The sequence below is a fragment of the Oncorhynchus tshawytscha genome, linkage group LG13 (genome assembly GCF_018296145.1).
Source record: "Oncorhynchus tshawytscha isolate Ot180627B linkage group LG13, Otsh_v2.0, whole genome shotgun sequence".
Lineage (NCBI taxonomy): Eukaryota > Metazoa > Chordata > Actinopteri > Salmoniformes > Salmonidae > Oncorhynchus > Oncorhynchus tshawytscha.
In genome coordinates this window covers 29,178,573-29,195,506 of record NC_056441.1, presented here as the reverse complement: position 1 = coordinate 29,195,506, position 16,934 = coordinate 29,178,573, and the positions used below count along the sequence as shown (strand labels likewise).

Here is a 16,934-nt window from a genome sequence, read left to right as displayed (position 1 = left end):
TTGGCGTTTCTCTACAAGTAGGGTGACGCCTCGATCACACCGACAGCATTGTTGTATTTTGGTACACCAAAATTACATTCATTTCCAATCGTACGCAGCGTTTGCCTTGCAGCATTGCGTTGCAGAGGCAGTTGCAGTGCATTCTGGGTGGTGCATGCATTGGATTTATCCAACGTATGCTTCAAACTGTATGTGTAGACGGCTTGACATAAATGGCAGCAGAAGGTGAATGTTGAACTTTTGTTGCACACATGTCCAGATGATGCTGCTTACCATTTTGTGTGATGATGCCGTCGGTGTGATCAAGGTGTGACACGTGATACAGACTACCTCGCCAGACTGGTGCAACGGGTGGGTTGAGTTGCACTTGGTTTAGGACTAAGTGGAATGGTCCCAAAACAACTAAACTGTACTCACCTGCCAAACAACTAAACTGTAATCACCCGGCATGCTATAAATCCTGAATTAAGTGCAGCCTACACCTCCAGCCCACGGATAAAATCACTGCACCCTGCGCACACCCATCATTTGAATTTGTAGGAAGCAGCATGAGAGAAGATACCTCTCAAAGTGAATCTGATTTTGTGGAAGATAAAACAAGGAGCAAGTTTAAGGTAAGAATAATCAAAAAGCCTACTGATTTATTGCAGACAAATGATGGTGAATTTTCCCCCACGTTTGCCCCTCCTTGGATTTGGCAAAAGATATCAGAACTCAAGTAGGCATTTTCCTGGATTAAAATGTTATCTTTAAATAAATTGTATTAAGCCTATAGGCATAGGGCTATATATTTCAACGGCAGACCAGTGAGTATTCGATGGTCATGAAATCACCTTTGTTGACTAAACCAGAACAAAGCCTTCATTAGGCTATTGTGCAGCATTGTGTAATTACAATGTAAGGCGTCAGGAAAAATGTACTTGTACTAAAGGTTGTACTGATTATAATGAGCTAATGCTATAATGCCTATAGATTTATAGCTGTTTTATTAAGACCTATTCTACATGGCACGCTATTATTAGTCTATTATTGATCTCTTCACAGGTGTTGAGAATTCTGTGACACCCAACAGATACCCCTGCTACCCCCAAAATGATTATCTTCAGGCATAGAAAAGGCTGTCTTATCACTGTTCTACTCTGCCTCACTATCTTTGTGTTACATACTGGACACACTGGGCAGCTATTCTCCAAGTCACTTGTTGATTTGGCAAAAATTGCCCTTCGGCTGCTGGGCGGGAAAATCTTTCAAAGTCATTGTGCATGTATCAAATGTATGACTCAGCCGGATGATGACCTCTGGTTTCAGAAGCGCTTCATCAGGTCTTTCAAACCATTTCTGACCAGAGAGAACAAGAAACTTAATGAAGATACCAGAGCATGGTGGCGGGTAATTATTATATATATTTTGTTAGATCAACTGTTCTTTAAAATGATACCTTACCAAAATGGCAGAATAAACAGAATTGGACAAATAAAAGCATTGTCACCGCACGTCCATAGAAGGGTACCTTGGGGGGAAACAACCCCTTAACCTTTTCCCCTGTGAGTTCCAAATGTCTCTAATGGTCAGCACAGCGTGAGTTGTTTTATGCATGTGATGTCAGAATGCACTCACTCTTCCAAAATGTGACTGTTACGTGACAGGACTGTTAACACGCACTGCCTGCTAATTATCTATAGGCTGTTTCAAGTAAAATACTTGTACTAAAGGTTGTACCGATTATAATGAGCTAATGCTATAATGCTATGGCTCCATGCATTCTGATAGACCAAAGATGTTATAATGAGGTGAAGGAATGATTCACTCATCTTTTGAGTAAACTTCCAGAAGCGAATGAAGGGAAGTGAATGATAGTAGATGACATACCCCCTTCAACATGCATACTGCAAACAGAACAAACTCATCTAGTCTCCTCTTATTATCTTTGGTTGATGTGAAAAAACAAACATGGCGGCATGCATAAACTACACATCGTCGGATTACTTTCAATTATTTCGATCAATGGTGAGCTCGCCTGTGATGTGACGAATTATAAATAGTAATTGCTATTAGCTAATTCATATTGTGGTTTCTGTGTTACAGCAATCTTTCCTCAGTTAGTGCTAGAACTAATGTAGCATACAATTTCCGGTTTGGAAGATTGTGCGGGAACTTGCTTTCATTCAGCCACAACAGCATTAGTGAGGTCAGGAACCGGTGTTAGGCAATTAGGCCTGGCTCGCAGTCAGCGTTCCAATTCATCCCAAAGGTGTTCGATGGGGTTGAGGTCAGGGCTATGTGCAGGCAGTCAAGTTCTTCCACACCGATCTTGACAAACCATTTCTGTACGGACCTCACTTTGTGCATGTGGGCATTGTCATGCTGAAACAGGAAAGGGCCTTACCCAAACTGTTGCCACAAACTTGGAAGCACAGAATTGTCTAGAATGTCATTGTATGCTGTAGTGATAAGATTTCCCTTCACTGGAAGTAAGAGGTCTGAACCATGAAAAACAGCCCCAGACCATTATTCCTCTGCCATCAAACTTTACAGTTGGCACTATGAAGTCGCACAGGTAGCATTCTGGCATCCGCCAAACCCAGATTCGTCAGTCGGACTGCCAGATGGTGATCCATGATTCCTCACTCCAGAGAACGCATTTCCACTACTCCAGAGTCCAATGATGGCGAGCTTTACACTAATCCAGCGAACGCTTGGCATTGTGCATAGGGATCTTAGGCTCGTGTTCAGCTGCTCGACCAAGGAAACGCAATTCATGAAGCTCCCGACGAACAGTTCTTGCGCTGACGTTTCTTCCAAAGAAAGTTTGCAGTGAGTGTTGCAACCAAGGACAGAAGAAGTCCCATTCTGTGAGCTTGGCCTACCACTTTGCGGCTGAGCTGTTGTTGCGCCTAGACATTTCCACTTCAAAATAACAGCACTTACAGTTGACCGAGGTAGTTCTAGCAGGGCAGAAATTTGATGAACTGATTTGACAAATTTGAGGAACTGACCCTACAACAGGGCCACGTTGAAAATCACTGAAATCTTCAGTAAGCCATTCTACTGCCACTGTTTGTCTATGGATATTGCATGGCTGTGTACTTGACTTTATACACCTGTCAGCAACGGGTGTGGCGAAATAGCCAAATCCACTAATTTGAAGGGGTGTCCACACATACAGTGCATTCAGGGAAAAATATTCAGACCACTTGACTTTTTACACATTTTGTTACATTACAGCCTTAATCTAAAATGGATTAAATTAAATCATATTCGTCATCAATGTACACACAATACCTCATAATGACAAAGCGAAAACAGGTGCATCCTGTTTCCATTAATCATCCTTGAGATGTTTCTACAACTTGATTGGAGTCCACCTGTGGAAAATGCAATTGATTGAACATGATTTGGAAAGGCACACACCTGTCTATATAAGGTACCACAGTTGACAGTGCATGTCAGAAGCAAAACCAAGCCATGAGGTCGAAGGAATTGTTTGTAGAGCTCAGAGACAGGATTGTGTTAATGCACAGATCTGGGGAAGGGAACCACAACATTTCTTCAGCATTGAAGGTCCCCAAGAACACAGTGGCCTCCATCATTCTTAAATGGAAGAAGTTCAGAACCACCAAGACTCTTCCCAGAGCTGGCCGCCTGGCAAAATTGAGTAATCGGGGGAGAAGGGCCTTGGTCAGGGAGGTGACCAAAAACCAGATGGTCACTAAGACGGAGCTCTAGAGCTCCTCTGTGGAGATGGGAGAACCTTCCAGAAGGACAACCATCTCTGTAGCACACAACCAATCAAGCCTTTATGGTAGAGTAGCCAGACGGAAGCCACTCATCAGTAAAAGGCACATGACAGCCTGCTTTGAGTTTGCCAAATAGCACCTAAAGGACTCTCAAACCATGAGAAACAAGATTCTCTGGTCTGATAAAACCAAGATTAAACTCTGTTGCCTGAATGCCAGTCGTCACATCTGGAGGAAACCTGGCACCATCCCTACGGTGAAGCATGGTGTTGGCAGCATCATGCTGTGGGGATGGTTTTCAGTGGCAGGGACTGGGAGACTAGTCAAGATCGAGGGAATCTATTTGAAGAATCTCAAATATAAAAACATATTTTGATTTGTTTCACACTTTTTTGGTTACTGCATGATTCCATATGTGTTATTTCATAGTTTTGACATCTTCACTATTATTCTACAATTTAGAAAAAAGCAAAAATAAATTAAAACCCTTGAATGAGTAGGTGTTCTAAAAACTTTTGACCGGTAGTGTACATATACATACACACACGTGTGTGTTTGTGTGTGTGTGTGTGTGTATATATAGCAAGACTAGTGGCATCCAGGGAAAGTGTACATTTTTGGGGGTGACAGAGTGGTTTCTGTGAAAATTACTGGAGGGGGTTGTTTAACCCCAAGACACACTAACCTAGATACACAGACCTACAAAGCAACAATATATACTATCCCATGTCATAAAATAAAACAAATTGGAAAAGCGACCTGTGGTGGGTAATTTATTATTCAAAACTTCATTACAGTATCCTACCCCATTTCTAAAGAACAACTGGTCAAAAACAGTAGTGTCCTTTGTAGATTAGCCTATTAACATTCCTGTTGGTCAATGAATGCGCCAAACTACCACTATACTGTCGTGAATGGCGGGGCAGGGAAGCGAACCCAGGTCGCTGATGTGAAAGACAAACACACATATATACTCATCGCAACAATTGGTTTAACCCAGTTGTAACGTAGCTCATATAGTGTGGATCACTACAATACATTCAAATGTCAAAACATGCCTATTGTTTTCTCAAGTTAAGAACCTCCAATAGCTTAATGTAGTCGCATGTTTTTATTTGTATTTCCATATTGAGGTGTTCATATGTGGGAGTTTTTTTCAGAATGAACTCTTATTGGATGTTTTAGGCTGCAGTTTAAAAGCACTGTCACGGACAACTGTTTGCTATTGTCATCAACAATAACTTCAGTGTAAAGAGCAGGTGGCTGGATTCAATACTTGTGTATTTTATTGACGTATTACGTTAATTTGGACAGAGACAATGTTGAACAAAAACAGTCTCATTATCCTGATCCATTGCACCAGATTTAGCCAACAGCTCATTTCCATTTGCAGTCCCTGGGCAGTTGAAAATGTAAACATGAAACCATGAAATACAATCAGATATCACTTCAGTGTGAGGGTTTTCTCTGATGCTATGGTGTGTGATTTGCATTGTGCAGTTTTTGGTGTCTGTTGTGTTTTATGTAGGCTATTGGCTGGTGGAATCAAATAAAGTACTATCTTACCTTATCACCAGAAATTGCAGGATGACCGTAGCACAGCCACCTTCAGAGAGGTGGTGGAGCACTTGTTCCAGGTCATCCCTGATGACAACCTCTACATGGACGCAGGCCCTGAGCGCTGTAGGACCTGTGCTGTGGTGGGGAACTCTGGGAACCTCAAGGGCTCCCACTACGGAGCCCTCATAGACTCCAATGATGTCATCATAAGGTATAGGCCAACAAAGGGTGGGGTGTTGATAGACCTTCCACAAAGCCTGTTTCAGCATGGGCAGTGCCATTGAGGACTCAGCAGGAGGGGTTAGCTATCCCTCCTACCTCCAAATGTGTACTTGTTCACTTCCCTTTAATGATTTGAAAGGAAATGACTAGATAGGAAATATGGTGGAAATTCCCACTAGCCCATGCCTCCACCAATCCAATGCTTTTGGATTTGTGAGAAGTAGTGAACAAGTGCACACTCCAGGAAAAAGGAGCAAACATTCTTTAGCTGGGGGTGGCAATAAACCACCAACCTTGGCTTTATGCCTGTTCAGACCGCACACTCCAGGTAAGCACCATTTCAGTTTGTTTACTGACTGCCAATATACCATTAGAAGTAGAATAAGAAGAAATCAACTACTTTAAAATAGAGATAGCCCTCAAAGGCGCTACCAATGCTGTCACTATGTGTTTTGAATTCAAGTGCTTTGAAATATTGTTGTCATGATATGGGTCACTGCTTATTTTTTTTACTGCGTTATCCAGAATGAACATGGCTCCTACCTTTAGCTATGAGGAGGATGTAGGAAGCCGGACCACACATCAAGTCATGTACCCAGAGAGTGCTATAGATCTGGACAACACCACCAGGTTCCTGCTGATCCCTTTCAAGACTCTGGACCTTCAGTGGCTACCCGGCGCCATCACCAATGGATCTAACATCACTTAGTGAGTAACCACTTATTATAGATTCAATTTGGATTAGTCTAGCAGTTTGTTACACCATGCATTTTAATAAGATTACGTAGCACCTCTGGATGAAATCAGTCTTACTTTATTCAACAGCTCATATTTACCTCTTAGACCAAAGATAAAGGCCAACAAAGACTTGGTGAGTACCTTGTTGATCATGATGTATTTACTATTATTATTATCATCATCTAGTGGCCTTGTGGTTAGTGTCCGCCCTGAGATTGGAAGGTTGGAAGTTCAATCCCTGGCAGAGTCATACCGAAGACAAAAAAAATGGGACCCAGTGCGTCTCTGCTTGACACTCAGCTTTAAGGAGATAGATTGAGGATAAGGCCCTGCGATAGACTAGCATCATGTCAAGGGGTGATACTTGTACATCAAGCTGCCTCACCTTACAGAAACAGGATATAGGCTCCTGCTCCTATAGCCATTCCAGTGTCAGCCTACTTACTTTACTACAAAACATCTACAGAGTCAATGATATCTAATGAATTATATTTTTATATTTTGGACACTATGATACACTTGTAATGCTTGTAATTGAGGATCTGTGTTAGGTATGGGCAGAGCCATCTACTATGATAAATAACTCTACATATATACATACATTTAAATAAATTAAATATGGTTCTTGGTATGGGTGGTTTCCTAACAAAAGAGGCAGTGAGGTCAGAAATTATTTGGATTGGTATTTGCCTGAAGGCAAATGTGTCATTAAGAGTCATGACCTTTGCTCATAGTTTGAGACTGCATCAGAATGTACGAACAGTGCATCATGCCATCTATTCTCCCGACAATATCAAATCTGACAGCGTAAGTTCTCAAATTTGATGTATCACAAGTCATCATTCCTCTTTTTCTAATTGAATCACATTGATATATACATGTTATGTATGTTATATTCCACACAGGTCTTGGTTCTTAATCCTGCATTTATGAAATATGTTCATCAAGTCTGGCTTGACTATCAAGGCAAATACCCCTCTACTGGATTCATGGCTTTAATATTAGCCATACACATTTGTGACGAGGTAAGACTTCTTATACATATCCAAATACATGCACTGCTAAGAATGTGGATATGAGTGTACTTTCTCAGCAAGACACACTGGATAATAAAGAAATGACACACAATACACACTGTATACTACACACAATGGGAGTATAGAGGAACAACACTGACATCTAATGGCTTTAAGTAGGGCTGGGTGATATGGCCTAACAATTTCAAATGTATGGGTGATTCACACACACACACACACACACACACACACACACACACACACACACACACACACACACACACACACACACACACACACACACACACACACACACACAGTACCAGTCAAAAGTTTGGACACACCTTCTCATTCAAGTTTTTTTTGTTATTTTTACTATTTTATACATTGTAGAATAATAGTGAAGACATCACAAGTATGAAATAGCACATATGGAATCATGTACTAAAAGTGCAAAACAAATAAAAATATATTTTATATTTCAGATTCTTCAAAGTAGCCCCCCTTTGCATGGATAACAGCTTTACACACACTTGGAATTCTGTCAACCAGCTTCATGAGTTAGTCACCCAGAACACATTTTAATTAACAGGTTAGCCTTGTTAAAAGTGCATTTGTGGAAGTTCTTTCCCTCTTAATGCATTTGAGCCAATCAGTTGTGTTGTGACAAGGTAGGATTGATATTCAGAAGATGGTCTTTTACAAAATAGGGCTAAGTCCATATTATGTCAAGAACAGCTCAAATAAGCAAAGAGAAATGACAGTCCATCATTACTTTAAGATATGAAGGTAAGTCAATCTGGAAAATGTCAAGAACTTTGAAAGTTTCTTCAAGTGCAGTCGCAAACACCATCAAGAGCTATGATTAAACTGGCTCTCATGACGACCGCCACAGGAAAGGAAGACCCAGAGTTACCTCTGTTGCAGAGGATAAGTTCATTAGAGTTGCCAGCCTCAGATTGCATCCCAAATAAATGCTTCACAGAGTTCAAGTAACAGACACATCTCAACATCAACTGTTCAGAGGAGATTGACATGAATCAGGCCTTCATGATCGAATTGCTGCAAAGAAACCACTACTAAAGGACACCAATAATAAGAAGAAGAGACTTGCTTGGGCCAAGAAACATGAGCAATGGACATTAGACCGGTGGAAATCTGTCCTTTGGAATGATGAGTCCAAATTTGAGATTTTTGGTTCCAACCCCAATGTCTTTATGAGACGCAGAGTAGGTGAACGGATTATCTCCGCATGTGTGGTTCCCACCATGAAGCATGGAGGAGGTGTAATGATGTGGGGGTGCTTTGCTGGTGACATTGTCAGTGATTTTTTTTTAGAATTCAAGGCACACATAACCAGCATGGCTACCACAGCATTCTGCAGCGATACGCCATCCCATCTGGTTTTGGCTTGGTGGGACTATCATTTGTTTTTCAACAGGACAATGACCCAACACACCTCCAGGCTGTGTAAGGGCTATTTAACCAAGAAGGAGCATGATGGAGTGCTGCATCAGATGACCTGGCCTCCACAATCCCCTGACCTCAACCCAATTGAGATGGTTTGGGGTGAGTTGGACTGCAGAGTGAAGGAAAAGCAGTCAACAAGTGCTCAGCATATGTGGGAACTCCTTCAAGACTGTTGGAAAAGCATTCAAGGTGACTACCTCATTAAGGTGGTTAAGAGAATGCCAAGAGTGTGCATTTTTTTTTGTTCTTCCCTTAATAAGCTATTTTGTACAATTAAAGCTAAAATACACTGCATTTCAAACAAACAGCAATAAGGCTAAATATAAGCCTTCCATAACATGAGACCCACTAATCATTTAATTATTTCATGAAAATAGTTTTACCTGTTTTTTTTTCCTATTTTGCTTTCAAGACTGTCTATCAAAATGACCTTTTTGTTTCAAATGTAACCAGATCCATGCATACTGCACATTCACTAATAATGACACACTTCTTGTAGCAGGCATTATAGAAAATGAACACAGGTCTCATAAACAATCTCCCAACCACAAGCCCACGTGCTAGTTGTAGCCAGCTACATATTTAAAGTGGAACTGACAGTGTTAACTACTTTGCAGATATGAAACAAACAGTCAAATATACAATTCCCAGTTTATACTAGAAAAACAACTTTGTAAGAGGTTTAAAAATAGGTCATACTTAACTAAAAATCCCATGTGCAGAGTAAGGCATTGTTGGCAGTTCAATGCATGACTAATATAATTCACCAATAAATGTTTTACTAGTCCAACAAATATATATGGTTGTAAATTACAGCTGGCCAGGTACATTGTTTGCTGCTTCCATTCGGGATGCACTGTTTCAGTTTCAATGACTCAATATTTTGGACAAAAACGGACGAATGTCGCTAAGGCTTGGAATGTCAATAGAATCAAACTAGATAGGGCAATGATCACAAGTCAGTCATAACGTGTCAGATAATGTATGCTAGTTTATCTATTTATTTAACAAGCTAAAAACACTGAGTATAACGTTAGTTAGCTGCTGGGAAGATGTTGTCATTGGAAGAGTTGGTGAAAGGCCGACTTTTTCCCCCATGTCGTTTTTCTGCGGCTACAGCTAGAGATGTGGGTGTTATTTGGAAATGTAAATCACTTCGCTTGCTATACTGAACTTGAACGACTGTTACAGTTAACCAAATGTATTTGGCATTGATCGAATGGGCAGGCAGGCACATTTCCATTCAGTTATCAAAACGTGGGTTGGGACACGCATGCATTGGGCGAGCAGGCGTCTATTCTCCATTGTTTATCAACGCAATTTTGACCGCAAACTACAAGCTGAAAAGGTTTCAGTTTGTCTACCGTTTCCACGTTAGATTTGAGCTCATCTCGCTCTGGCTAACAGTTGTTGATCTTGATGATGTGCATAGGCAACTAAGAGAGAGAGCCTACCTTTTTCATGGTTGCTTGATCAATAGGACTGTACATTTCCCAAATGTAAGACGCATCCCGTGGTATTTACATATTTGCACAAATCCATTCAGGTGTATTTTGTGGCTTTTGGTGAATGCTTTCTATTGCGCTAAAGTCCTGCTGTTGCTACTGCATGTAAACACATTCCAGTTCAAAGTAAATAATGGCAGGCCCATGTGGCACATGGCTTATTTGCATATAGGCCTACTGTAGCTCTGATTGGCTATAGGGTATTGGTCTGTGTAAGATTCCAGTGTTGTACAAGATATGTTTTTATTACAGGTTTTATTTGCTGAAGTGTGTATTAATTGTCCAAACGCATGGCCGCTTTCCCACTCTAATTGCTAAAGAATTTTCACAAATGCCTTACTCTACCTCATTCCCAAACATTCTAGGAATGTATGAAATGTAAAAATGGCATATCGAAGTGGTCGCTTGTCAGAAAATGTCAAACAAAAAGCCATCATATTCCTCCTGGGGGTGTATATTAGCAGATTTAAATAATATTTCATGTTGCTCAAACGCTGTCAGTTGCACTTTAATGTCTAGCCAACGTGGATCTATTTCCTAGCTAACAAGGTATACTGAACAAAAAAATAAATGCAAAATGTTGGTATGATGAGCTGAAAGAAAAGATCGCAGAAATTGTTAATATGCACAAAAAGCTTATTTCTCTCAAATTGTGCACACAAATGTGTTTACATCCCTGTTAGTGACCATTTCTCATTTGCCAAGATAATCCATCCACCTGACAGGTGTGGCATATCAAGAAGCTGATTAAACAGCATGATCATTACACAGATTCACCTTGTGCTGGGGACAATAAAAGGCCACCAAAATGTGCAGTTATTGCACACAACACAATGCCAGAGATGTCTCAAGTTTTGAGGGAGCATGCAATTGGCATTCTGACTGCAGGAATGTCCACCAGGGCTGTTGCCAGAGAATTTGAAGTTAATTTCTCTACCGTAAGCCGCCTCCAACATTGTTTTAGAAAATGTGATGTTTAAGTCCAACCGGGCTCACAACCACAGACCACGTGTAACCACACCAGCCCATGACCTCCACATCAGGCTTACTCACCTGCAGGATCGTTTAAGACCAGCCACCCGAACAGCCGATAAAACTGTGGATCTGCACAACTGAAGAATTTCTGCACAAAATGTCAGAAACTGTCTCAGGGAAGCTCATCTGCGTGCTCGTCGTCCTCACCGGGGTCTTGACCTGACTACAGTTCTGCGCCGTTTACAACTTCAGTGGGCAAATACTCACCTTCGATGGCCACTGGCATGCTGAAGAAGTGTGCTCTTCATGGAGGAATCCCGGTTTCAACTCTACCAGGAAGATGGCAGACAGTGTGTATGGCATCGTGTGAGGGCGAGCGGTTTGAGATATCAATGTTGTGAACAGAGTGCCTCATAGTAGTGGTTTGGTTATGGTATAAGCTACGGACAATGAACACAATTGCATTGTGAATGCTCAGAGATGCCGTGACGAGATCCTGAGGCCCATTGTTGTGCCATTCATCCGTCACCATCACCTCATGTTTCAGCATGATAATGCACGCCCCAATGTCGCAAGGATCTGTACAGAATTACTGGAATCTGAAAATGTCCCAGTTCTTCCATGGCCTGCATACTAACCAAAAATGTCACCCGATGAGCATTTTTGGATGCTCTGGATCGACATATAGGACAACGTGTTCCAGTTCCCATCAATAACCAGCAACTTCACACAGCCATTTTTTAAATTGATCTTTTTTTTGTATTTCACCTTTATTTAACCAGGTAGGCCAGTTGAAAACAAGTTCTCATTTACAACTGCGACCTGGCCAAGATAAAGCAAAGCAGTGTGACAAAAAACAACAGAGTTACACATGGGATAAACAAAAGTACAGTCAATAACATAATGGGGGAAAAAGTCTATATATAGTGTGTGCAAATGGAGTAAGGAGGTAAGGCAATAAATGGGCCATAGTAGCAAAGTAATTACAGTTTAGTAAATTAACACTGGAGTGATAGATGTGCAGATGATGATGTGCAAGTAGAAATACTGGTGTTGCAAAAAGTAAATAAAAACAATATGGGGATGAGGTAGGAAGTTGGATGGGCTAAATCAAATCAAAATCAAATCAAATTTTATTTGTCACATACACATGGTTAGCAGATGTTAATGCGAGTGTAGCGAAATGCTTGTGCTTCTAGTTCCGACAATGCAGTAATAACCAACAAGTAATCTAACTAACAATTCCAAAACTACTGTCTTATACACACAAGTGTAAGGGGATAAAGAATATGTACATAAAGATATATGAATGAGTGATGGTACAGAGTGGCATAGGCAAGATACAGTAGATGGTATCGAGTACAGTATATACATATGAGATGAGTATGTAAACAAAGTGGCATAGTTAAAGTGGCTAGTGATACATGTATTACATAAAGATGCAGTAGATGATATAGAGTACAGTATATACATATACATATGAGATGAATAATGTAGGGTATGTAAACATTATATTAGGTAGCATTGTTTAAAGTGGCTAGTGATATATTTGACATAATTTCCCATCAATTCCCATTATTAAAGTGGCTGGAGTTGAGTCAGTGTCATTGTCAGTGTGTTGGCAGCAGCCACTCAATGTTAGTGGTGGCTGTTTAACAGTCTGATGGCCTTGAGATAGAAGCTGTTTTTCAGTCTCTCGGTCCCAGCTTTGATGCACCTGTACTGACCTCGCCTTCTGGATGATAGCGGCGTGAACAGGCAGTGGCTCGGGTGGTTGTTGTCCTTGATGATCTTTATGGCCTTCCTGTAACATCGGGTGGTGTAGGTGTCCTGGAGGGCAGGTAGTTTGCCCCCGGTGATGCGTTGTGCAGACCTCACCACCCTCTGGAGAGCCTTACGGTTGTGGGCGGAGCAGTTGCCGTACCAGGCGGTGATACAGCCTGCCAGGATGCTCTCGATTGTGCATCTGTAGAAGTTTGTGAGTGCTTTTGGTGACAAGCCGAATTTCTTCAGCCTCCTGAGGTTGAAGAGGTGCTGCTGTGCCTTCTTCACGATGCTGTCCGTGTGGGTGGACCAATTCAGTTTGTCTGTGATGTGTATGCCGAGGAACTTAAAACTTGCTACCCTCTCCACTACTGTTCCATCGATGTGGATAGGGGGGTGTTCCCTCTGCTGTTTCCTGAAGTCCACAATCATCTCCTTAGTTTTGTTGACGTTGAGTGCCCATCTATAAACGGATGGGCTGTGTACAGCTGCAGCGATCGGTGAGCTGCTCAAACAGCTGATGCTTAAGGTTTGAGAGGGAGATATAAGTCTCCAACTTCAGCAGTTTTTGCAATTCGTTCCAGTCATTGGCAGCAGAGAACTGGAAGGAAAGTTGGCCAAAGGAGGTGTTGGCTTTGGGAATGACAAGTGCGATATACCTGCTGGAGCGCGTGCTACGGGTGGGTGTTGTTATGGTGAGATAAGGTGGGGCTTTACCTAGCAAAGACTTAGATGACCTGGAGCCAGTGGGTCTGGCGGCGAATATGTAGCGAGGGCCAGCCGACGAGAGCATACAGATCACAGTGGTGGTTGGTATATGGAGCTTTGGTGACAAAACGGATGGAACTGCGATAGACTGCATCCAGTTTGCTGAGTAGAGTATTGGAGGCTATTTTGTAAATGACATCCCCGAAGTCAAGGATCGGTAGGATAGTCAGTTTTACAAGGGTATGTTTGGCAGCATGAGTGAAGGAGGCTTTGTTTGCGAAATAGGAAGCCAATTCTAGATTTAATTTTGGATTGGAGATTCTTAATATGAGTCTGGAAGGGGAGTTTCCAGTCTAACCAGACACCTAGGTATTTGTAGTTGTCCACATATTCTGAGTCAGAACCGTCCAGAGTAGTGATGCTGGTTCGGCGGGCGGGTGCGGGCATCGATCGGGTGAAGCATGCATTTAGTTTTACTAGCGTTTAAGAGCAGTTGGAGCCCACGGAAAGAGTGTTGTATGGCATTGAAGCTCGTTTGGAGGTTTGTTAACACAGTGTCCAAAGAAGGGCCAGAAGTATACAGAATGGTGTCGTCTGCATAGAGGCGGATCAAGGAATCAGCAAGAGCGACATCATTGATATATAGAGAAAAGGGCCGGCCTGAGAATTGAACCATGTGGTACCCCCACAGAGACTGCCAGAGGTCCAGACCAGAGAAGAGTGTGATAACTGTGCTTAAAGCATCAGACAATCTCAGTAGCCTACATATAGTTGATTTTATTAAAACACATAGGGTGTGTCTATATGGGGAAAAGTAGAAGTTAAAACATTTTGACCAATTGATTGGTCGAAAGAACAGAAAACTGTAGGTGGAATTATTATTTATTTTTCTGGGACAGCCCTGGACTGACAACATTGCACAGGCCATAATCAACAGCATGCTCAACTCAATGTGAAGGAGATGTGTCGAGCATAAGGCAAATGGTGGTCACACCAGATACTGACTGGTTTTCTGATCCACGTACATACCTTTTTTTCTGTATTCCCATTCATGTGAAACCCATAGATTAGAGCCTAATTAATTTATTTCAAGTGACTGATTTCCTTATATGAACTGTAACTCAGTAACATCTTTGAAATTGTTGCATTTACATTTTTGTTTAGTGTAGAACAGTTGAATTGTTATGAACACACACTTATTTCCGTCTCCAACTGTTTGAACAGCATGCTAGTCTGTCCACTTTGTTCAGATGTTGAAATCAAGTGGCCTACCTTATTTCTCAGAATGAGAACGAGTGGCCAATTACTTAGTTTCAATGCTCATTGCACATTTATAAAACACAGACTAGACAGCAAGTATAACAGTCTGTGGCTAAAATGCTGCTAACAGTACCCGTGCATGACAGAATGAATGTTCATTGACAGGCTACTTTCATTTTAGTATTGTCTGCTCTTTGCGCAATTTGAGGAGTTGATACATAAAAAGAGCATCATTAGAAAGGTTAAGTTCTCCTCTATTACAGTAAAATAATGTCTCGGTGCCCATATGACCCATTTTGTTGGACCAAACAAAAAATGCAAATTGCCTGTTAAAACCCACTTGTCAGAGAGGAAGAAGTGACATTTGATCTTTGTTGTGAATGGTAGGAGGGCGAGGAGCTGTGTGTTTGTGTAAATGTTAAAGTGCACAGTCTCAGCAGAAGAGACCAAAAATACATGAGAACAAGCGAACATAAATTATATTTAAAAATACCACTTGATTCTTGTGATACATGCATTTGGTGCTAAAACAAACTAATGAATTGCTCAACCCTACCTATAGGTTGCATAAACAAAATATCACATTGCCATAAGTACAACCTTTCATAAACCTTATTATTAAACTAACTCTAAACATTTAATTCCAATGCAGGTGAATGTGTATGGATTTGGTAAAGACAAAGATGGCCACTGGCACCACTACTGGGAAGCACTAACCAATAAATGGCTCAAAACTGGAATACATGATGGAAACTATGAGTACAACGTTGTCATGAAGCTCTCGGAAAAATTCAAACTACAGATATATTAAGTGATTTTGATGATTCATCAAGATGATTTAATTCACAGCTGTATGCTGCAATAATCTTTTGAACAAAGTCATCATCAAATAGGTGTTAGCTTATTGTCTACATTGCACAGCATTTACATCTTATTTTAACAGTTTAACCTTTTATCTACACTACCAATTTTGGTTTTGCATGAACTTGAACCGATTGTTTCCGTTTTAACTTGAATTAATCAGCAGTTATTAGCCATTAAATCAAAAGATATTTAGAGTTGTACATGAGTGAGGGTGGTTGTTTTTGATACCATGGACAACTAGTTTTATACTTTCTGAAACTCATTTGGTTACTTACTTACCTGAATGAAAGGACTGTCACTGTAAATGTTACTATTACTTACTTGGGAGGATTTTGTTTATACTTTTCCATTGACTGATTAAAATAATATACACCACCTGCATCAGTTAGGCTTTCATGCCCTTTGGTCAGTATGGATTTATCACATCGATGTATGACCATAAGTACAACACTGACATCTAGAGGCTAAACACTGGTATAACGTGTTACATTGTTAGACGTGACACCTCATTGCTATGAAAGATGACTTTATTCAAAATGATCACTTACATATTCATTTATACATTGAAATGTTTTATCATCCTCATAAAACACGACTGAGTGAATGAGAAGTGGCAAGGAGCTTATGGCCAGGTTGTCAGTTAATCATAACAAATAATGTCATACAGCAACAACAGGACAAGTCACATACCAAGAAATACAAACTTCATACATTGTTGAACATAATATACTCTACAGACATATTAACGTCTCGGGTTGGATCCCTGCTAGTTTTAAAGTTACGGACAATTTTATACAGAGAAATTGGCATAGTAGGCAATGTAACCTATCACAGCTCTCCTTTACTTGTATCATTGCACATCCACCAACAGATGGCGGCCATGATTTTTAAATGTTCTTTTAATCACTCACTCTGTAGGTAATGCTTACAAATTGGATCACAACTCTAAAAAAATCATTTAAAAAAGGTAGCAGACATCCTACTCTGGAACTTTGATATGCCTGCAGAGCAGGGCTCTCCAACCCAGTTCATGTAGCACTACCCACCTGTAGGTTTCACTCCAACCCCAGTTGTGACTAACCTGATTTCAGTTAATTAACCACCTAAGTATTAGA

At 40.9% G+C, this 16,934-nt stretch overlaps 1 protein-coding gene across 1 annotated transcript; it reads left to right on the top strand.

The window, feature by feature from the left end:
* Positions 1–1,092: 1,092 nt before the first annotated feature.
* LOC112265904 (CMP-N-acetylneuraminate-beta-galactosamide-alpha-2,3-sialyltransferase 1-like) lies at positions 1,093–15,766 on the top strand. The gene is made up of 6 exons (XM_024443434.2): positions 1,093–1,389; positions 5,315–5,508; positions 6,045–6,227; positions 6,345–6,390; positions 7,163–7,282; positions 15,608–15,766. Exons 1-6 carry the CDS (start codon positions 1,093–1,095, stop codon positions 15,764–15,766), a joined length of 999 nt encoding a protein of 332 aa, XP_024299202.1.
* The last annotated feature ends 1,168 nt before the right edge of the window (positions 15,767–16,934 follow it).